The 22847-nt window shown below is 40.7% G+C and overlaps 1 protein-coding gene across 14 annotated transcripts in view; it reads left to right on the top strand.

Moving 5' to 3' along the window:
• Positions 1 to 22847, top strand: part of TSNARE1 (t-SNARE domain containing 1) — a 462256-nt gene that overhangs the window by 268257 nt on the left and 171152 nt on the right. For all 14 annotated transcript variants that reach the window (XR_013946781.1, XM_080580846.1, XM_080580849.1 and 11 more), the window contains one exon: positions 10181 to 10253. Coding sequence is in view for 13 of the 14 variants with exons in the window: in XM_080580846.1 (XP_080436972.1) it covers positions 10181 to 10253 (73 nt within the window). In the remaining variant the exon portion in view is untranslated. The remainder of the gene's footprint in view (positions 1 to 10180; positions 10254 to 22847) is intronic.

Here is a 22847-nt window from a genome sequence, read left to right as displayed (position 1 = left end):
GCCTGCAATAAACTACCTTTCCTGGGGCTGGTATCAGTCAGTGTGATAGATTACAGCAACTTCCCTCACTACTCGTATTAGTTTATATACTGCAGCCCAGGGCAGAAAGTAGGAGATGCTAAAGGAAAAGTCAGTGTGTAAGATACTGAGTTTGGAGTTTGGTTATGGATTTCCTTATCTCTGTTAACGTAGTACTTGGGAGACCTTCTGAACAGTTGCAAAAATAGTGTAGCTATAAGTACTAAAACTACTTTTTTTTAAAAAAAAAAACAAAAAACTGTGTCCCCAACAAGCATTCCTATTGTAAAAAATAAATCATAGATTGCTGTATGAAGCTATATATCTCCCTTCTTGCAGTTTGTTGTTGAAGAGACCCAATGGCTTACTGGAGTGGTTTGGAAGCTCATATAAAATAACTGTATAATACAGACTAATAGTTCCTGGTGGGCAGGTATCCACATCATGAACCAGTCCATGGCAATTGCATCTAATCAGTGTGTTTATTGTCCAGCTCTTGCAAAGGAATGAGTTACCTCTTGCTCATAAAAGCCTTTTCTCAGGCAAGACGGTCAATAATTGTGGATGGACATTTCTACTCCAGTTGGTGTGGCTTTTCTATTTATTTTTTTTTTTTTTACATTTTGTGTTTTATTTCATTTTTGCTCTCAGGGTGTCAGACCAGCAAATTTCACAAACCCTGAAGCTGTAACTTGTATTCTAATTTCTAATGGATATGCACTGTTGGGAGAACCTTTCTTCTTCACTGAGCATTTCTATTTCCAGAATATGAATGCCACAATGTCAGGCATTTCATTATCTTTATTTGAATCTATTCTTTTTGGGTCTTTTATTCATTTATTATAGCTCAACCTGATTACCCCGTAAACATAAATGAATTCAGCCTCAGAATGGATTCCTTAATTCAACTCCCAGGAAGGTGAGACAGATGAGCTGCCCAAAAATCCCACAGGGAATTTTTGTGGCATAGCAGGAAACAGAAGCAGCGTTTCTACCCTGCCAGCCTCTTTCATATACAATTCAATGGTTTGTTGGAAACACAGCAATATTGATCTTTCCGTAGTGGCAGGGTAGCTAGAAACTTGTTTGTGGGAGAGCAGGAGGTTGGATTTGTCATTTGGGTGCAAATACTTTGTTCTGTAACATTGTCCAAATGAAGACTAAGAAATGTAAACAAAAGTGTTAGGTGTGACCAGACTATTGCATTTTTGGTGTTACTGTCTATAGTCTATGGTGTTACAGTCTATAGCATTTTTGGTGTTACTGCTTCCAAATATGCATTATAGTATCCCAGAGATTTGCATCAGCTGTGTTAACAAAATGCAGTGACAGCAGACAGTGAGCAAATGGAAATAAATTTGTGGCATTCTCCCTTCTGGAGAGCAGAGCTGTCGTTCTCCCTCATACTTGGGAAAGCAATGAAATCATTTCCCTTTTCATTTACGTGGTGTGTGGATCACCCTTCAGCTTTCACCGGGTACGGATAACTAGCTGTCAGGGGCTTCATGAGTTTCTAGGGGAAGAGCGGAGAGGTGGGGATGAAGGAAGGGCAATGCACGGCAAAATATGGAAACGCACATGCTCTTCTCCATTGCAGATGATTTTTGCTCTTCGTTTGACTTCGTCGTATAATTACTTTGCTCCCCACACAAATGATATCTCTTGGTTTTCCGATGAGAGACGTTACTGCACATGCCCCACCTTATGTAATCGAAACATAGAACCATAGAATCACAGAATTGTAGAATGGTTTGGGTTGGAAGGGACCTCAAAGATCATCTATTTCCAACCCACCTGCCATGGGCAGGGACACCTCCCACCAGCCCAGGTTGCCCAAAGCCCCATCCAGCCTGGCCTTGGGCACTTCCAGGGATGGGACATCCACAGCTTCTCTGGGCAGCCTGTGCCAGTGCCTCACCACCCTCTGAGTGAAGAATTTCTTCTGAATACCTAATATAATATCTACCTTCTTTTAGTTTAAAGCTATTACCTCTTGTCAGGCTATTTCAAATATCAAATTATCATTCCATTATCTTTAAGATAAAATGGTATTGATACAACTTTTGTTGTCAAAACTAAGCAAGGCAAACCAATATTTTTTGTTTGTTTGCCTGCCTGTTATCAGAACATCAGAACTGCTTATCTTGCACCAGAGTGATTAGCGAGGAAAAAAAAGTGTGAGATTTAGGTTCTGTTTTGTGCTACTGTAGACAGAAATAGGCTGTTTCTATCTCTGCAATCTGCTAAGCCTCAAATGCTCAATTAACACCTGGTGCACGTTGGGGGCAAGTTAGATCTTAAAATTATGAGTGCATTTCTTTATATAGTTACTGTTTATACTTGTGGGTGGGTTTGTGGTTGAGTATACAAGGATACAGGTGTATATGTGGCTGTGTGAATGCTCACCTATGTGCATGCATATACGTAGTCACATACTGCTGTATTAATAACTGCTGCATTTCAATGAAATTTTGGATGTAAATTAATTTGGAGTTCAAAACCATGGTTACTAAGAAGAACTTTCGACATGATCTTTGCTACTTCAGTGTACACTTCAGCTTCCTGAATATAAAGAGAGGGTATCTGTTAAAAAACAGAAATATTGACGAGGTCCTACATTAAGTCATCTCACATTTCCAGATCTAAAGGGTTTTGAAAGGGCAAAGTATCTCTTCCTCTCATCTGTATTATTATATTTCCCTGAGACACCAATCCAGTTCTGACCTTCAGCATGGACTCAGAATTGATAAAGTACTCGTGAAAGAAAATATCTGCCCTAAACAGTTTGTGATCCCTCTAAAGGGATACTGAGGGGTATAGAATATGTGGGGAATAGGGAGAGCAATTCATGTTTGCAGGTAATCAGATCCGAATACGCAGTTGTGATGCTTCAGAGAAAGGGTGTAGTGTAAAAGGTGGCTAAAAGATATTAACAAAATACTCACAGCAATGTGCTGTTGTTCCTGCATGCTGCCTTTCACACATTTTAGGTAGTATTGCAGATAAGGAGACCTATTATTAACGCAGGCTGTCGAGACATGTCTTCAAATATGGCTAGATGGCTAAGAGGAGAGGAGCTTTCCAGGAGAACTGCCTGTCAGACCAGCTCCTGCTCAGATTGCTGCTGGTGGGAAGACACGCTAGGGGTGGTAGAGAAGGTGAGTTGGAGGTCTTATGTCCAATTCATTCAAGCACACCATTAAAATAAATAGTGACCACGTCTGTGTCTGATGTGTGGGATGTCCATTAGGATGGACAAGGGTAAGTGAGCTGCAGTAAATATGTTTAAATACCTTTCCTGCTCTTACCAGTCCTGCAATAAGTTGTTCCTGCCTCTTCTTCTAATACGCAGCCATTTGGTCTTCCCACACACCAGCCTTATCCCCTTCACTATAGAGAAATTTGCTCTAACGTTTGCACTTGGTATGGTAGGTTGAACATACCATTGGGTCATTTCTCAGGGCACAAGGAATACTATTGCTAGCTGGCTGGTTCCAGGAGCTCTGTTCATCCCTGCTGAGGTTCTCTCTGCAATGGCTTCACCTCTGCATAATGAACTCAAGGCAGATCACTTTCCACAGCCTCACCATTTGGCTTTTGGTGGACAGGAAGACCGTTAACGCCACATTTCTTGAGCCCGCTGTCCCCAGGAAGATGTAGGATTAGCATGCTGAAGCTACACACAACTATTTTAATTATGTGGTGCAGTGTTACACTTCCCAAGATGACACCAACTTCTAAGACAACAAAACAGAGAGGAAGCACACACAAGTGAGCAAGAGGGAGAGCGAAACTCCCCACGCTGGCTGTTGTGCAGTCCCAGAGGAGATCTAACTCAGTATGTAATTGCTGTTCTGGATAGCTTCTGCCCTCAAAACAATTTTCTGTTGGTCTGTTGTTGCTTAGGCTGAATCAGTTTGATTTACAGAATGTCATTTTTTTCTCCCCAGCCATAGACAAGAGAAAAATATTTGTTGAAAGGTTTTTGCAGCAAGATTTAGTTTTTGCCCATCTAGCATCAGAGAAGCTTGCTGACTTTTTGTATGAGCTTTTCCCTTTCCCTTCTTTCCCCTAACTCTACGAAGAGAATGGGGATAGATGCTTTGATTAGACTTGCTGTGTAGTTTGGGTCTGTGATTCACACATGCTGGAACACAGGATAAGAGACGTCCCACAGATGGGAAAATATATGCGGAGCATCTCAGCATCTTGTTGGTAGAACATGCCAGACCCTACAAAGTGTTGGGTTTTTGTATTTCCCTTCCCTTCCCTTCCCTTCCCTTCCCTTCCCTTCCCTTCCCTTCCCTTCCCTTCCCTTCCCTTCCCTTCCCTTCCCTTCCCTTCCCTTCCCTTCCCTTCCCTTCCCTTCCCTTCCCTTCCCTTCCCTTCCCTTCCCTTCCCTTCCCTTCCCTTCCCTTCCCTTCCCTTCCCTTCCCTTCCCTTCCCTTCCCTTCCCTTCCCTTCCCTTCCCTTCCCTTCCCTTCCCTCTTTCCAAGGATGACAAGCACTAGGGGTTTTTGTTTTGTTTTTGGCAGCTTTTGCAAGCCAGAAATGCACACATGAACATTATATTGCTTCTTTCAGAATCTCCTTCAGATTTATTTTATAGCCCTCCTGGCTGCTTGTTGCAGGGCGGTTGGTGAAGAAGAATCGGACCTCACTAGTAAAATTCAGTACCACCTAAATATTGAGCCAGCAATTAATTTAGATGTTAATTTGTACTCCTGTAAAAGATGGATGGATGGTTTGTGAGCACACACCTATGCACACATGCTAAATAGAATAGACCACTGATATTTCTGATCCCATTTTTTACACGGACCTAAGGCAAACATCCTTAGAAGCACGTGTGACTCTTCCCTTGCGGACCCAAGCTGACATTGATAAAGGATTCTGTAAGCTGGCAAAGTGTGAGAGAGAAAATATTGACAACACATGCTCTTTTTGTATCCTTCTGCGGAGAGCATGTTTCCCCTCTCTGGTTTATTTAGTGTCGTTCTCATGGCTGGAATACAGAAGTGTCCTCAGAATACGATTAAGGTCAGGGCCGTGTTCAAAGTTTTCAGTGTCAGTAAATCTTCATCCCATTAGCTGCGAGAGTGGAAGTAGGGGCAGATTTACTTATTTGCTGTCGTGTTGAATATCTCGGTAATGTGCATTCTGTGGGGAAATGGGCTGCTGGGATTTATGATTAGGTTGTTCCCATCTTGGGAACAATGTCTGAGTTTTACGACCCAACTTGTTCCCAGATTCATTTTTTAAAATGTTGAAATTGTGGTCTTGCTAAAGTAAAAAATGGGAAATGTAAATTTATCTGCAAACTCGTATTTCCAAAAGTTTCTGAGCAAGAGTTGGAATTTCAGAAATTTTCCAAATTTCGAGTACTTTGCAGTGACATTGTTCACTTACCAAGTCAGGTGAAATTACTCAAACAATCCTTTCATTTTAGCCAAGTACTTTCTGTTAGGAAGCTTTGAAAGAAATTTTCTCGGGCTTGAGTTAATCCTCCAGTTCTTTAGGGTCCCAAACTCTCATAATTCTCTGGTTTTCTCATCCGCATGTCTTGTTATTTGGCACTTCTCTGCTTTTTTGGTCATCTTTAGCTCTTGATATTTCTTTTTACCAACTCTAACTGCACTAATGACTTGTCTTACTCTGTTTCACTCCGACGTGGGCCAAATAAAATCCAGTATACTAATCTGTACGATGGATATCTCCTTTGGAAAAAAAAATAATAATAATAATAATTAAAAAAAAGATTTAGATGAACACCTTACTGTCTCTTGGTGCTGAATACAGGGTGTGAATTGTTACCAAACATGAAAGGCTGGTGTTGATTAAAAAACAGAAGCTCTAGCCTTGTTAGCTGGCAGGGAGGACACATTTTTGGAACAGTAGCTGGCTGTTGTACTCCAGTTTTGGTGTAGTCAAAGGGATTTACGAGGAGCTCTATTTCACTCTGAATTCTGCATATCGTGTGCAAACTTGGGAAACTAACGCAATTTGATTTTTACAAACAAACTCTGATGCCTGGCAAGTTCAGAGGAACTTCATGATAGAGTTAACCTGGCAAGAAGGAATGGGAACATAGCTGCAAGGTATATGACATTATAGAAGCTCTTTATTTCTAGCTATTCTTTTCTTCTATTTTTTTTTTCTTTTGTTATGCTTACATATATCAGGTGCTTGGAAACTTCACATTGCCAGGTTAAATTATTCAACAGATTCCTTGCTTCGGGTCAGATTGCTTTGTACTCTGTGCTTTACAACCACCCCTGTTTGTTTTTTCTTAAATACAGTAGTCACATTTCTTCCTTCCTAACAACTCAAGGGCTGGTTTTAACTAATGCATATTTACTGAACAATAATTTTAAGCATTGTTACAATGTTTTGAAAGGGATCTATACACTGCAGCAGCAGATGGCTGGTTCATCTCAAGTACCTGAATAAAAATGACAAATCTGAAACAGCACAGTTCATATACAGTATTGAATTTCCTTTCTTCTTACCTTTCCTCTCATAATATCCCAGGATCAGCAGGCAGACAGCCCAGCTCCTTGCAGTTAAATTAGCTGAGGTAGACCCTGTGGGGAGTCAGTATATCATCAGATCTTTCTTAGACCAAATTGCCTGCATGGTTTGTTCCAATGGAAACACTGAGTGGGGGCACAGTGCAATATATTGCCATAGCCTCCATCTAACCAAATGTGTATGCAAATAAAAGTTCATGGGTTTTAGGCTGCGTTCATTTAAAGTGTTTAAAAGAAGCAGAGCAGAACAAAACAGACTAACTGAAGGGTGGAAAGAATTTTGTTTATGTTGCTTGTAACAGAAACCAAAGACTGATGTCAGTGGCAATTTAGCCAAGAGAGACGAATGAGCACTCTGTGTTTTTTTCTAGTATTATTTTTGTTTGATTAATTTTTCCTTAGCCATCTTTTACTAAGCAGTTAAATGAGAGCAGAACAACACATTAAAGTTAATTCTCGATTCTTCACATTTTAATAAACTTTAGCTTTCTCCTCTCAAATATTTTTATAAGAAACCAAACAATTCCCCCACCCAAAAAATCATAACTAATTTCTCCTCGTTTCCTGGCAATGATTTATGACCACAGTGCTCAAGTGCAATCCAAGTTACTTAAACATCATTGCTTTACAAAATATTCTGCAGTATTTACAAGCTATGAATAATACCATACATAATTAAAACTTCACTATGTTTGACAAGTGAATCAATGAAGTGCATTTTGTGATGCATTACCCAGTCTTTGTTTGAGGGTTTTGTTGGTTTTTGTTTTTGTTTTCTTTATGATTTGTTTTATTATGATTTTTCAGTTTTTAATATCTTTTGTTTCTCCTACTTCTTCAAATATTCAACAATTTGGTGTATTCAGGAATTCACAATGCTACTCACAGACTTTATTGCAAATGAATGTGATTCCATTGCATTTTATGATTAAATGTTATGCCACTTACATTCTCACAACAAACTTCAGAAGGATGTGTATTCATTTTGCGCCGTTTTCTAAATTTATCCGTAAGGATTCTTAGGTCTTTTAGAGTGGGATGGAAACAATCTGACTTTTTGGCATGATGGACTAGAGTTGCAACAGGACCCAAGCAGATAAATGAATTACTGTGTAATTAGCATTTTGGGCACTGGAGCAGCCTCCCCAGGGCAGTGGTCACAGCACCGAGCCTGATGGAGTTCAAAAAGTGTTGGGACAATGCTCTCAGACATAAGGTCTGATTTTTAGGTGGTCCTTTGTGGAGACAGGGGTTGGACTCGATGATCCTTGTAGATCCTTTCCAACTCAGGATATTCTGTGATTCTAGTGTTGGGAGAAGCAGATTGTTCAGAAATACTTTCAGTGTTTCAGAAAATATATTGGTCTTAGAACTTGTGGTAGGCATGTCTTGATGCCTCTCTGTTGTGGAGTTTTAATTGTGCTGCCTTTGTTAAGCTTGTGTATATTTTGATTTTGTAGTCCTTGATTTATCCAGCAAGTTGGTTTTGTGAAGGAACTAAAGAAGTCTGGTTTGCTTTGCCTTTGTATGTGTTGTTTGGATGTTTTTTTTTAATTATTATTATTTTTTATCCATCAACTTGTGAGATATTTCTAGGATTGGTGCACTCTAATAGAGATTGGTTCTCTATTTTGGATTGTCTAACAGGCAAGTTTCCTTCAAACCCAATTCTCTCCTTTTTCCATGAATATTTTAGACACTTAATATGTTTGTGCTTCTCTGTCAGATTTGATTGCAATTGCCAATAAAGAGTTTAAAGTGTTGGGGAGTGGTGGTGGGGTGTGAGAGGGTGGAAGAAAATGGGGGAAAGACAGGCCAAGAGGGCATGCGACCTGATGACAAAGGACACAGAGAAGGACAAGTTAATGGCTTTTTCAGCTTCCTCTTTACTGGTAAGAATGGTCTTCAATGGTCCCTGGGTTGAGACTGGACGGAAATTCTGGAGCAAGGAATATTCGTGGTAGAATGTCGGGCCAGGGAGCATTTATACAAACTGGACCTACCAAAGTCCATGGGACCTGACTGGATGCAATTATAAGCACTGAAGGAGCTTACCAATGTCATTGCCACTCTTCGTTGTCTTTGAAGGATAGCAATCAGGGGATGTTCCCAAGGACTGGAAGAAAGAAAATGTAGCTAACTAACCTGATAGCCTTCCACCATGAGATGATTGTCTTGGTTTGTGAGTAGAGAGCAGTGGTTATTGCTTATCTTGACTTTAGGGCAGAGCTTTTCAATACCAGGTGGTTTTGCAGGAATTCAGAACACCCTCGACAACCTGGAGAAATGTTCCCTGACAAAAACACCACGAGGTACAGAAACTGGAGATGGCAAGTCCTGCCCATAGGGAGGAGCAACTCCAGGCACCAGTACAGACTGGGGACTGACACAATATGGAAAGCAACTTCTCAGAGAAGGACCTGGAAGTCCTGGTGGGCAGCAAGCTGACTTTGATCCAGCAATGCACTGTTGCAGCAAAGAAGGCCAACAGAATCCTGGGCTGCATTAAGCCCAGGATCATTGCCAGCAGGTTAGAAGAGGTGCTCCTTCCCCTCTGCTGAGCACTGGTGAGACATCTGGAGTGCTGGGTCCAGTGCTGGGCTCCCCAGTACAACGCAGACGTTGCCCAGACAATCTGGATGTTCATGGAGATATGCAAAATACAGGGGACATAGCCCTGAGCAACCGGATTTAATTGAGTGCTCTGAGCATTTTTGCTGGATGTACTGATTTCTAGAAGTTCTTGCCAACCTCAGTGTTTCTCTGATTCTGTGATTTGAACAGCTAAATAAAATGCGTCTTGCTTGAATGCTTTTTTTTTTTTTTTTTCCTGCTATGTTAATGTTGCCTTACTGGTAGTGCATTTAGCAGCATCTACATTATTATGTCTATTATTGCTAGGTTAATTGTTTTTATAAAAGCTAGTATCATAAGAAGTCAACATATGCTCACATTTGGTCTTATATATGGTAAATGTTCTGATACTAGGGAAACAAACTCGCTGGGGTTTGCTGTGTTGGAACTAGGAAAATTATGTGTTGAATTTAGTAACCCATTTTTTACATTTCTAGAGGTATAAATAAATCCATTCATCAAACAGGTCCCGACTTTTTGATTTCTAAACTGTCGTAACAATAAGAAGATTTCAGATTCATTGAGTTTTTGATCAGATCTCCATCAATTTACAAATAGTATTTTACCAGATCGATGCTATACTGAAAATGAGCTTCTTCTTTGTAAGAATCTGAACTCCAGGATGAATGGCTTGCACCAAAAATATCTTTTTTAGAAAGAGACGCGTGTAGTACAGTTGTTTTTATTGTTGCTTTTTCGCTCTTAGTACGCCACAATTCTGAAAAGCAACCATATAATCTGATCATTCTGCGTGTTTCTTATAAAAAGTTCAAGACAACTGGCTGACGTAGATCCAGGAAAACATGGCCTTGTTCAAAGGCTTTTTGGATTTACTATGGGAGCACTGTAGCTTTTTCTTTTAATTGTACACAGACAAGTTTTTCCTTGTCTTTATCTTTTGTTTTGTTTTGTTTTTCTTTGCCACGCTTGACTGCTGGACGTTTCTTTTACGCTTGGATATTGCCCATTCATTAATGTTTGACTTCCTGTCTTTTCAGAGTGACATGTTGGATGTGAACCAGATCATTAAAGACCTGGCCTCCATGGTGCATGAGCAAGGAGACACAATAGGTAGGTATCACTGTTAAGATACGGGCTTTGTTTCCCTCCTATACCACTCCAGAGTGATGTTGTGTCCCCTCACAAGAAACTTTTTATTGATGCTGTGCTTATTTGTCCTGTGTTTTGTGCATTTTGTATACCCAGTGACGTTTTGATCTGACACCCTGCTCTGTGCAATAGGGTTCTCATATTCGGGATAGTTAGCTGATATACTTAGCATAAAATAGATTTTGCAGTGAAATTAATTCATTCACTTTTGACTGTAACAAGGAAGCTGAAGAGATGTAGTATTAACTAGAAAGGGATTCAATTCTTCCTTTCTACCTGGAATTGTAATTAGAAAACAACAATAGTAGTAGCAGTTACTGTTATGATTATTGGTGGTGGTGAAGAAAATTAAACAGCTTGCTTCTCCTAAATAGAAATTTCTATCCTGATTAATGTACCCGATTAAATCTACAGTACTCTAGCAGTACTCTAACATTATGATGTATACACATGCACAGTCTGAAGCTTCTGGCCATTAGCTGACCTCCTCTTGCTCTCTAGCTACCAGTGGCAGAGAACATTGTGGAGAAATCACGGGAATGGAGATGAGAGAACGCCCTAGTGTTATCTTCAACAACAGCCCATCACTGACCACCACCAATCTTTTGAATGAGGGATAAAATGTAGATCTACTCCTTTTAAATTCCCTCTGACCCTTTCCTTTCCCTGTTGCAGCTTCTGATACAGCTAAGGATGATCGGCTATTTTTCTGTGCCTCTCTTTTTTTGTTGTTTTGTATGTATGATGATACTGTGCAGTGCATCAGAAGCAATTTCCAGTTCCGAATTTGAAAGCTAAGAGTCCTAAAGTCATGATGAGGGACCTGAACACCAGAGAAGCAAGATTTGTGAGGATATTGCTAACCTACAGTGCTTTTACCTTCTCCTAGAAGTGGAGTTCTTACCAGAGCTCATGGGAGCTGGATCAAATCCTAAGGAAGCTATATGTAAATCATAAAAGAAAATCTTCTCTGCTGTTTATTAATCACTCTGGATTTCTTTGCCATGCTCATACCTTTACAAGTTCCCATTAGCATCAGATACCTCCTTTCACACTTCAGATGAGCTGGCTGCATTCCACTGAGAAACACCACACCGGTTCACAAGAGCAGAACAAAATCAAGATAATATCCCAAACCAATTCTTTATTACATTTTTTATTTTTAATGCTTGTTGAACAGCTCGTTTTTTGTACATGTATAACTTTGGAGCCTGATTCATCTCCAGAAAGTACTTCAGACGTTAATGCCTTGAGGGACTTGACAACCTACATCAGTTAGCTTCAAGATCCTATGATTCTATGACTGTGACTGTGATGTAGTGACTATGACTGTGTGGTTAATGTAGTCTAGTTAGACTTCTGCAAAGCCTTTGACATGGTCTCCCACAGTATTCTGCTGGATAAACTGGCTGCCTGTGGCCTGGACAGGTATACTTTTCACTGGGTAAAGAACTGGCTGGAGGGCCGTGCCCAGCAGGTGGTGGTTAATGGAGTTAAGTCTAGCTGGCATTCAGTTACAAGTGGTTTCCCCCAGGGGACAGTACTGGGGCTTATCTTGTTTAATATCTTTATTGATGACCTGGATGAGGGGATTGAGTGTACCCTCAGTAAGTCTGCAGACAACACCAAGTTGGGAGGTAGCGTTGATCTGCCTGAGGGTAGGATGGGCCTTCAGAGGGATTGCTGGGCTGAGGTGAATGGGATGAGGTTCAATAAGGCCAAGTGCCGGGTCCTGCACTTTGGCCACAATAACCTCATGCAGCGCTATAGGCTTGGGGCAGAGTGGCTAGAAGACAGTGAAGAGGAAAGGGACCTGGGAGTGTTGATTGATGCTCGCCTGAACATGAGCCGGCAGTGTGCCCAGGTGGCCAAGAAGGCCAACAGCATCCTGGCCTGTATTAGAAATAGTGTAGCCAGCAGGAGCAGGGAGGTGATCATCCCCCTGTACTCAGCTCTGGTGAGGCCGCACCTCGAGTAGGTGTTCAGTTTTGGGCCCCTCGCTACAAGGACATCGAGGCCCTGGAACGTGTCCAGAGAAGGGCTACGAAGCTGGTGAAGGGCCTGGAGCACAAGTCTTATGAGGAGTGGCTGAAGTAGCTGGGGTTATTTAGTCTGGAGGAGAGGAGGCTCAGGGGTGACCTCGTTGCACTCTACAACTTCCTGAAGGGAGATTGTGATGAGGAGAGGGTTGGCCTCTTCTCTCAGATAACTAATGATAGGACTCGAGGAAATGGCCACAAGTTGCACCTGGGGAGATTTAGATTATATATCAGGAAAAACTTTTTCTCTCAAAGAGTGGTCAGGCACTGGAACGGCCTGCCCAGGGAGGTGCTGGAGTCCCTCATGGTATTCAAGAAGCGCCTGGATGAGGTGATACGAGATATGATTTAGTAGCTGAGTGGGTAGTATTGGTGATAGGAGGATGGTTGGACTAGATGGTCTTGTAGGTCCTTTCCAACCCTGTGTTTCTATGATTTTATGATTCTATCCTTGTAAACCATTTTCTTAAAGCAGTATTTATTATTTCAAGACATTGTGCATGCGTAGGAGTGGTCCCAGCATTATCTTGCCTGTGAAAGTTAGATAAAGTAGGGAGTTTTGGTTTTAAGCCACCATGACTGTTTTTTCTTCTTCACATATTTCTTTGTGTAGCTTCTTCAGTATCTTTTCACTGTGGAAGCTAGTCAAGGTATCTTCCCAACCAATTGCTGTAAGGTCCCACTGTTATCTTTGGACATTCGTATTACATAAAAATAAGTGAGACTAAGACTCAGATGGTAAAGGGAGTTGAAACCTCCCAGTGAACATTCAGCAGCAGTGAGGATAAGGGACAGTTCTCTTGACACTTGCTTTATTTTTTTAATGCATTCCTCTTACATGCATGAAGTGAAAGTTGTGTTTGCGTTCATTCAGAAGACACAAAAGAAATATGTATCCAGGAAATCTGAGGTGCATCACTTGGTAAGACACAGACAGGGCTGTAGAGCAAATCACTCTTGTTCACCCTGAGCTGGGGAGAATTAATGGGAAGAGCTTGTCTGATCTGTGCATAGCACAGGAAGAATAACACGTACTTCTTATAAAAACCTAAAAGAAGTTTTGCTCCTGTGTGGGCCATTTCCTTAATGGGAATGTGCATAACACTCCCCAGAGTAGAAAGCAATTTCTGTCAGGCAGAGAGGAAAATAGATGAGGGGAAATGCAGAGCCAGGGCAGCAAGTCTGTTATTTTTTGGTTTGTGCAAATGCCTATGTTCCTAATCATGGCATCTTTTTGATAAGAATATTTAATGAAACATTATAATGTCAGTGAGCCCAAGCCTCAAACCCAAAACAAGGTAGTGGTTTAGGTTTCCTTTGAATTAACAGAAGTCTTTTCAACACATATTTACAGGAGCTCTCAGCAAAAACATCCCTGTGAAGCTTCATCACAAATACGGGGAACGGGACATCTCCTTCTCCCTTAGCCAAACTCCATCTCATCCGCTTTCTATCCCAGTCTCAATCCAGCTTTTTTTTTCTTTCTTTGTTTACACAGGACTGAAATGCTTGTGCAAAAGCTCACCAACCCTTTTCAGCTTCTTTGGGGGACTCAAAAAAGGACCCCCAAAGAGGGAACACAAAATCTGAAATGGAAGCCTACAAACAATTTTGGGGGGTACTTCAGGAGAGACTTAGGGGATCGGAAGCACAAATGGCAAGATCTTCACAGGGTAGCGAGGAAAAAACTTGAGGAGCATCAAAAAGCTGACAGTGGAGTTGGGTTGTCTCCTCTGCTAAAGTTTATTCTCATGGTAACAAATGGGTTCTTCAGCCAAAGCATCCAAGGCAAAGATTAAGGACTTGGCACTGTGAGAAGTAAATTACATTGGGGGTGGCTGCTAGAGCAACAGAAACTCCTTTCCATGCTCACAGAGGGCCACTCAACTGAACTACAAGTGCCTCAACAGCTGGAACATTCCCAGTGTTTCTTAATGAATGTCATTATTGTACGTGTGCATGCCTGTCCCCTGGCCATGCTAGGATAAATAGACATAGTTCCATGAAATAGGTTTATTATTGGTGTTAGGGAGAATCCTTAAATTTCCATTTCCTCTGAAGTACGTGTCAATAACACAGTTACCAGTATTTGTATTAGTACCTGATGAAGGCATGGGCTTATTTATTCACCTCTGTAGGCTCCTGTTTGTGTTGTAACAGAGAACAAAGATGACCTGAACAATACAGTCATTGCATTGGTTTTGACTGTGGCAAAAGAAAATACCGTTGGTTTTTTGTTTGTTTTTGTTTGTTTGTTTGTTTGTTTGTTTTCATTGAGAAGAGTTCTTTTTCTCTCCTACCTCTGTATGGAACCTTACTAATTATTCCAAAATAAGGTGCAAGTTATACATCCCTCATCTAAACTGTCCTAATTCAAATTTCACTGCTTGCAGCTCCATCACATTTCTCAAAGCCACAAAGACCCACGTTGTTCTTTATAAATTTGGAACTTCTTCTCTCATAAATTTGGAACATTTTATACATTTAGAAAAGGCACATTTCTTCTGGTGTTGGACAATTTTGGAACCAACCTTCTGTCAGTGCGTCTGTAACCTTCCCACCTCCCTAAAATGGTGAGAGACTGGCCACCTATCTTAAGATTACAGCAGCAGGGATACGGGAATTAATTTACCAGTTCTCTACTTCTCTGTCCAGGCAAAATGGGTGCAAAGTAGTGTTTGCAAAGCAAATCCCACTGGCTGGAAGAAGACCCTACTGCATTGAGGAAGATACTTTCTCTGACTTTCTTTTTCTTCCACTATTTCAGGCGTAGATCTTCATGCTAGTAATGTTTCATGTCACTCTTGAAGTCTGTGCATTTTATACCTGCAAATAATAGGGTGAAGCTTTAAGTGGATGCTCCCTCACTTTTGCAGACATTGTTATACGGTATCTCTCAGGCTAGAACCCACAGACCTGACAAGATAAATATAAACATGGCAGCTGGTGCTTTCCTTCAGTCTAGGAAGAACTTCATGATGGGGTCAATATATTCAGTCCTCGAGCAATGCTAGTGTTTGCTGACATACCACGTTGTCAGTTATTGCTTGATGATAATAATAATAAACCTCCTTCAACATAAGTATATTTGCGTGAATGCAAATTTCTAAAATTTTGGAAGCTTTTGAATGGAGGTTTTTTTTTTTTTTCCCCTTTCTTTTTGCTCAGTTTTGTTGCCTGTTTATCATTATTGCTTTTGTGACCTGAAGGCTGGTTTAACATGTAGACGCTGTCAAAAGTCAAGGGGGCACCTTTGCACACATGTTCTGCAGTCTGACTGCCTGAATGGCGTGACAAAGAGTCTGTTGTCAAATGCACTAACGCAAGCCAAGTAGGGAAATCATTCAACTGGATCCTTAACTAAACTCTCCTGAGTTATGTGTCTCGGTTGGGACATCTGCAGAAAATGAGCACATCTTGAGAGTGGTCCCTGAATACCTGAACGTAACAGCTCTAATATCTATGTTGTTGAAAGTGATCTGCAAAGTCTCTCATTTGGTTAAGTCCCCTAAGTGATCTCAGAGGAGACCATTATGTGAATGGGTACATTTATGTTCTTACTGGTTCCTGATGAATTAGGAAATTCCTCAGCTGTCTCGCTTTCAGTCGTTTGTGGCAGCACGGAGTTATGTGTTGCTACAGAACACAGCCCATGCAATGAGGTATTTCTGAATCAGTAATTTCACATGAAATAAACACTTCTCATTTCTTTAAAGAAACCTCCAGTTTCCTCGTGCATCCTAGGTAAACATCCTGTTCTGTTATCAGTCTAATGAAGGTTTCAGGTAATCCCAAAATTTCATGTATCCCAAATGCTGAAATTGTGTAGTATTGTTACCCTTAATTGACTTGTGGGCAATAATCTTGATGGCACGGTGCTTTCTATACCACTGTTCTTGCTCTCTGGACTGCAGTATAATCACCTCCACTATCACTTTTTGCAAGTCCATAGATTTGGACACCACTGAAGAGCCTATAAGGTGCTCTGTTTCATGTTACGCACAGGTTGTTGTCCATTGCTATAAATGAATTGCTGGAATCAGGGGTGGGCTAGCATGACCTTCTCTGACCAACTCATTTTGCTCAAGATAATGGGCAGCATAAAAATAGGGATGTGCTTTTGTGACTCTTTCCTATTTCTGCTCTCTGTGAGTGTGTTTTTTTCTCTTCCTTTGTGTGTGGACTTTTACATTCGGTTTTATTGCAGACTGCTAGTAAGACAGCACATGCTGGCTTATAAGGGAAAGAATAATGGGTAACTCTAGATTTGTAAATTTACTAACGCCTAAAGATTTGTCTGCTGCTCTGTGTTTGACCTTCCTAATGTGATTGGGCTGGTGTACTTGCAGTTAATGAGCCAGCTAATTTTGTAAAAGAAACAAGGCTCTTCCTTTTATGAGGTTTATTGACACCAGTAGGATTGTTCTCACACCAAATTATCCAAAGTCATTGTGGGGAAGTTGGAACTGCTGTGCTCTCAATTTCTAGAAACCTTGTGATCAATCAGCAAATGTCATACAGCTGGAAGCTGCCCATATAGTTGCTTTTTTTCTGCTGGGAGTTGTCATACTCTGCCATAGATAGTTTGGGAGGTCATGGCTTGAGCAGGTTAAGTAAACCAAACAAGCCATGTAAAGCAAAAGTGTTCAGACAACTTTGTAAATATCAGTGACTTTACTTTGTAAGTAAAATAAATGACTTTCTGAGACAGCAAGCAGAAAAAAGCTATATTTCTTTCTATGAATCACTCCCCCACACATCCTCATTTAATCCCATGACAAACCCAGATGAACACTTATGTGATCAGTTGACTGAGTTGTAGCACTTGATATCTTATGCACCCAGCTATGTGATTGGAGAGGAGTGTTGTATTAATTGTAGACAAAAGTAGACTTTTCAATAATGCTTAGTGCAAGTGAAAGTAAGGTATTTATCTAAACTGTGTCAATGCATGAGCTAGATTTGAAAAAGCAAAAATATAAAGAGTTTGATTTTCCTTCCTTCCTTCCTTCCTTCCTTCCTTCCTTGTCATTTTAAATGAACATATTTTTTGCAGATTGAAATAATAATTTCTTTAATTTGGATGTTTTATCAAACTAAAAAAAAAAAGTTTTGAGGTTACATCCCAAGGGAAGAAAAACTGTACTACAGAAGAGTAATTAGAATTTCTCAATCAGAGGTAGACTGTGTGCTCTCTTCTTCTCTAAATTAATTCCAGAGATTATTTTCGAAGAAAAAAAGAAAATATGACAAAAAGAAAATCAATAAATTTTCATAGAATCATAGAATGGTTTGGGTTGGAAGGGACATTAAAGACCATCGAATTCCAAACCACAGCCATGGGTAGGGACATCTCCCATCAGACCAGGTTGCCCAAAACCCCATCTAGCCTGGCCTTGAGCACCTCCAGGGATGGGGCATCCGCAGCTCCTCTGGGCAGCCTGTGCCAGGGCCTCACCAGCCTGACAGTGAATAATTTCTTCTGAATATCTAATCTAAACCTACCCTCTTTTAGTTTAAAGTCATTACTCTGTGAAAAGTCATGACTCCTTAAAACCATGACTTCTTTTTCTCACAAAAGAATTGTGTTTGTTGAAATGTTTGTTTTTTTTTTAATCAGAAAAAAATAATAATAAAATTATAAGAAATGTGACTTTATTCTATTACCATGATATAATATCCTCCCATGTTCAAATTTAAGGAATTAAAACTAAAGAGCTATCGTACGGGAACCTTGGATATCTCAGATAGTAGAGGGTATGCACACAGGCAATGAGGGCCAAGCCATACCATGCGCCTCCAGAACATGAGCTGACTTCTCCTGGGAAATACCAGTTATTTGTGACCACTTGTTTCTCTATAAGAAAGAAAAGTCAATCACTTTGCATGTACTGAAGTGGTAATATTCCTGCACTCTGCCCTTTACCACAGAGCAGATGACATGAGGTACCTTACTCTCTGGTAGGGCGTGCTGTTTTCCAGTGGATTAACGAAGGATGACATCTGAATTTTAAATCCCTGGAAGATGCATCCTGGCAGGCATGGTAAACCGCTGGCAGGGCGATACCATTTTGTCAGTGCATACATATGTAGCAGATACTTGACATTTCCAAGATGCGTTTCAAGGAGAGTATAAATCACTCAGGAGCTGAAGCGCTCTAAATTTATGCTGGTGTTCGGTCATTGCCTCGTGGCCACTTATTTTCATTCAGACTAGAGCTTTGGTCCGTTGGCTGAGGAAAACCAGCAGGAAGAGCTGGTTACGACATTTGGGGGAGTTTAAACACTGTCTCCAGGCCTGCTTGGAAAACTAGGGTGAGCAGTTGTTGCTTTAGTCCTTACCTCCAGGGGTTGTGGTGTGTCACCGTGTGGGAGAATTAGAGCTCTGCTAAAATCAAACAGAAAGCTAGGCACTACCTGCTTTTGTTGAAGCAATAACCGCAGCTCCTGATGACTCACGGAGCTGCAAATTGTGTTTCACTGCACCAATCTAAGCCAATGTGACCCATTTAGCCCTGGCTTAGCAAACAGGAGAGATTATATTACAAATCCTCTCGTGTGCTGAATTTGTAACTTGACATATACACAGAAGTTTGCAAATGTCTAACCCTAAGTCATTTTAAACTTCACTCTGGAAGAACTGCCATCGTTTTCCTTCCCCTTAACATCTGCAGTCATGTCTATAGAAAGCCCGAGGGTGTTTTCTTCATGGAACGAGACTCCCTTAAAACTCTCCACGTACGTGGCAATTAGAACAGGCAAAATTATTTTTCATGCTGACAACAATTTTACCCCAAACTTGGCTTTTAATTAAGAAAGAAACCTTTACATATTACCAAAATATTCCTTTTTTTTATTGTGCCTCTCAGTATGTTGTATTAATTATTTTTAGTCAGAAATTACAGTGATAAAACAGTGTTAAGCTTATTAGAGTGCTAAAAATAAAAGTGTACTGTGAAACCTGAAGGGGACCATTCTGGTTATTGCCAAGTGGGAGCATTTTGAAATTCTCATTCACAAGCTCACTTTCCTGTCTTTCAAGCAGCTCTACTGAAAATGGTGCCTTGTGAAACCAGTCCATTGTTGCCGCTATAAAGACACGGGTCATATGGGTGATTTCCCGACACATTTGGACAAAACCCCGTTCCAGCCACTGTCACGCCAGTAATTTCACATACAAGACTCTCGCTGGTCATTAGCAGTGGGGTGATCTCAAAAGACAGGAAAATAGGTAGGGTTGAAAGAGACTTCTGGGGATCATCATGATTTCTGTCTCTGCGTGACAAGTCTGTCATAAAATCATATCGAGTTACATCTAAAAGCTTGTTAGCTCTGCCGCCTTCATTATTCCTACTGAAAGGATGTAGAATTTAGGCTGGAAAATGAGAAATCTTTCCCTAATTCCCAGGTGTATTTGTTTGCAACAACCATCTGCTTTGGCGCAGCCTTGTCCCTCAGTTTAATAAAATGGTGATCACATCGCTTTAAGGTTTGTGTTTGTTTCCAAAATGTACCGTAATTATAAATTTGTCATCACAGAATGAAGATGGGAAATTGATAGGGGATTCAGGGTTTTGGAAAGGTTTTCCCTTTGGAAAATCCCTGACACGGGGCTGGGTTATCTCACCTGTTTGGGAGGAAATTCACCGTCCTTTCATGCCAAAAGCAGCAGAGAAAGGAAAATCCAGACCCTTCCAGCAGATGTTCCAGTCTACCTAAGATCCTAATGCCCCTTTGGAAATGCATGCCTCTCCGTCCCCAGCCAGGGTACGTGGGAGAGAAGCCTGGAGGTAATCACAGTGAAGCTGTGAGCCATCTCTGGCATATGCACTGAAGGAGTGCTGAGTGGCACGTTCATCCGTGATTTATTGATATGGCCTGCCTACTTCCTTGTGATTTGACCCAAATTCTCATTCCCTCTCTTGCTTTCCTGCATAAATCTGCAGAAATATCTAGTTACATTGTGTTACATATTTATGTCTCATTTTTATAGAGCTTTGCTTGTGTGTTTGTTTTTGCCTTCTGCTCTCAGGATTACAAATTGTTACAGAGAAAATTTAAATGGGAATTCTGCTTATTCCAAAGCTGGTATTCCCCTGTGAGGAGAGAAAGTGAGAAGAAGCAGTGCCACCAGGGTCCAGTCTCCTCCTGTAACATCACATCAACTTATATAGGACTTATAGCACGTGCCCATCCTACTTGGGAAAGCCTGTACTGGGAAAAATGTAGATAGTGTTAGCAAAACATGATGCATAGCACGTGATTAACCCATTCCATCCAGTGCTAAGGGACTGTGGTAATATGTCATTAAACGTTCAGGGTCTGAATTTCAATTGATGCAAACTGGTGTTGTCCCATTGTTTAGTTCTTGTGGCCTTCTGGAGAAGACATGAAAATTTGTTTTGGCAAGACCAGTCTGGTTAATTTGCATCCTATAGTCATGGTTAGCTACACAAGTAGGCATTTGTCACCAACTAGGTAGCTAAGAATTTGTCACACTGGGTGGGTGACAAGTTATTCTAGCTGATACATCCTCTGTTTGTTAAGTGCATATTGAACATACTAACCCTTTTGGTTTCTCTGCCTTATACCTTGCAGTTTCCAAACCCAGAGAGGGCCATACATGCAGTGCTGGAATTTGCAGTGTAGCTTGTGGTTGCCAATTACACAGCACTGTCCTAGCATGCAAACACAGAAAGGAAGCACTCCCATGTTCTACAGAACTAATCTAGCCCATAAATCTACCACTTCTAAGCTAATCCTCAATCCTACAAAGAAAACATCAAATGTCCCTCTCCTACTAGTCCTATAAAATATGTAGAATGACCCCTTACAGATTCGTGGGTCAACCTCAATTTCTGTCTGGAAAGACCCGAAGGGCAGTCTTGGAGTTAGGACACCTGTTCTTTTTAAAGAGGAGCAGGAAACCAATTAATAGTGATAGCACTGGTGGACATGTGCTATGTCCTGCTGCTATGTGCAGTGGGGTTTTCCTTGGAGACTTGCCTTGGAACTCATTATTAAGAGAGAGGTTGCAAACTGCCTACCATGTTTCACTTACAGCTGTTTCTCAGGTACTCCTGTTTGAGGTAGACCTTGGGTAGATCCACTCACATGGCAAAAACATTGCTCACTGCAGCATGATAGTGTAGCATTTGTGTTTCTGTTTATCATTTTTGGTAATTCAGCACCATTGCATTCTACTGGTGTTGAAAAGAAAAAAATCTGTAACTTTCCCTGAAATACATTCAGATGGATGCAGTATTGGAAATAAACTCTTCCAGGCTGTCACACTGGTGTGTGCGTGTGTGGACTCAACTCTTCTAAGGCTCCATACAAGCAAATTTGCTATTTCTTCATAGCCAGGAGTTGCATCATTAGAAAACTTTTGATCTGTTCCTGCCGAGTCCTGCTTGCAAGGCAAGCATTTGGGCAGAGCTCAGTGATGCCAGCCAAGGTCCACAGTTTTAATAATCCTAATAAAATTTTTTTGAGAGGCTTTGTAAATGACCAGTAAAATTAAGGTATATCAATCTATAAAAGTGCCAGCCATGTAGTTTGCTCTTGTGTACCATGGCATGCATAAGATAGCAAAAAGGATTGGAAAAAACATCTCTGAGGTGTGAAGAAAGACTTTTATTAGGTTTCTAGATGCTAAGCTGAAGTTTGGGGTGTTGTTCCACAGTTCTGCTGGCTTGGGTTTTTTTTGTTCTTTTGTTTTGTTTTTAAGTTGAATTATCAGAAATGCACAGTTATATTAGCAGACTTGCAACAATTTTCACTAAAAATGACAAAAACTGAACACAGCTACCTTCCACCATTTATGTGAAAACCTTCATTTATTTATCCATCACAAAAGTAGCCAGTTGGCTTAATGTTCCTAATGTTTTGTTTTTGTTTTTGTTTTTTTAAAAAAAAGGTAAAAAAAAAAAACTTAACTCTTCTGTCTTAATCCAACTGTTCATACCATCAGCTGAATAATTTTTATTAATTTTACTAAAGATTAGAGGAATCTCTGGAACCTTATTCTGAAATCTTTGACATGGACTGAATTCCTTCTGATTATTTTCATGTGTTCTGCAGTGTAAATCTCTGCTGTCTCTGCTGTAAAACCCACATAAGCAGACCAAGTGCACATATTCTCCCACTGTGGCCAGAAATTACTGACTGTGCATCTCTTAGGGGACAAATTGGTCAACGTTTCCAAGATTTCCATTTAAAACACAAACCACAAAAGGTTTTATGCCGTAGCAATTCCATCTTGCTTTCTAAGCACAGCTCCAGAGCCAAAATTTAATCTTGTTTTTGATGAAAGTGGAGGTTTCTCTCACTGCCAGCTGCAATGTGTGGCTGTCAGTCTTTCTTTTCTAGACTCATTTTGATTCCTCATGTTTCCTCCAGTTTCTCCCAACCTCAGACCTAGCAGTCCAGGGTGAGATTCATCTCCCATAATTTTAGGCACTGGCAATTTGTCTCCTTCTGAGATGCCTGTGCAGACCTCTCTTGCAGCTTGGAA

This window comes from Anser brachyrhynchus, assembly GCF_964034855.1.
Source record: "Anser brachyrhynchus genome assembly, chromosome: 2".
Taxonomy (NCBI): domain Eukaryota; kingdom Metazoa; phylum Chordata; class Aves; order Anseriformes; family Anatidae; genus Anser; species Anser brachyrhynchus.
This window is presented reverse-complemented; position numbering and strand designations above follow the sequence as displayed.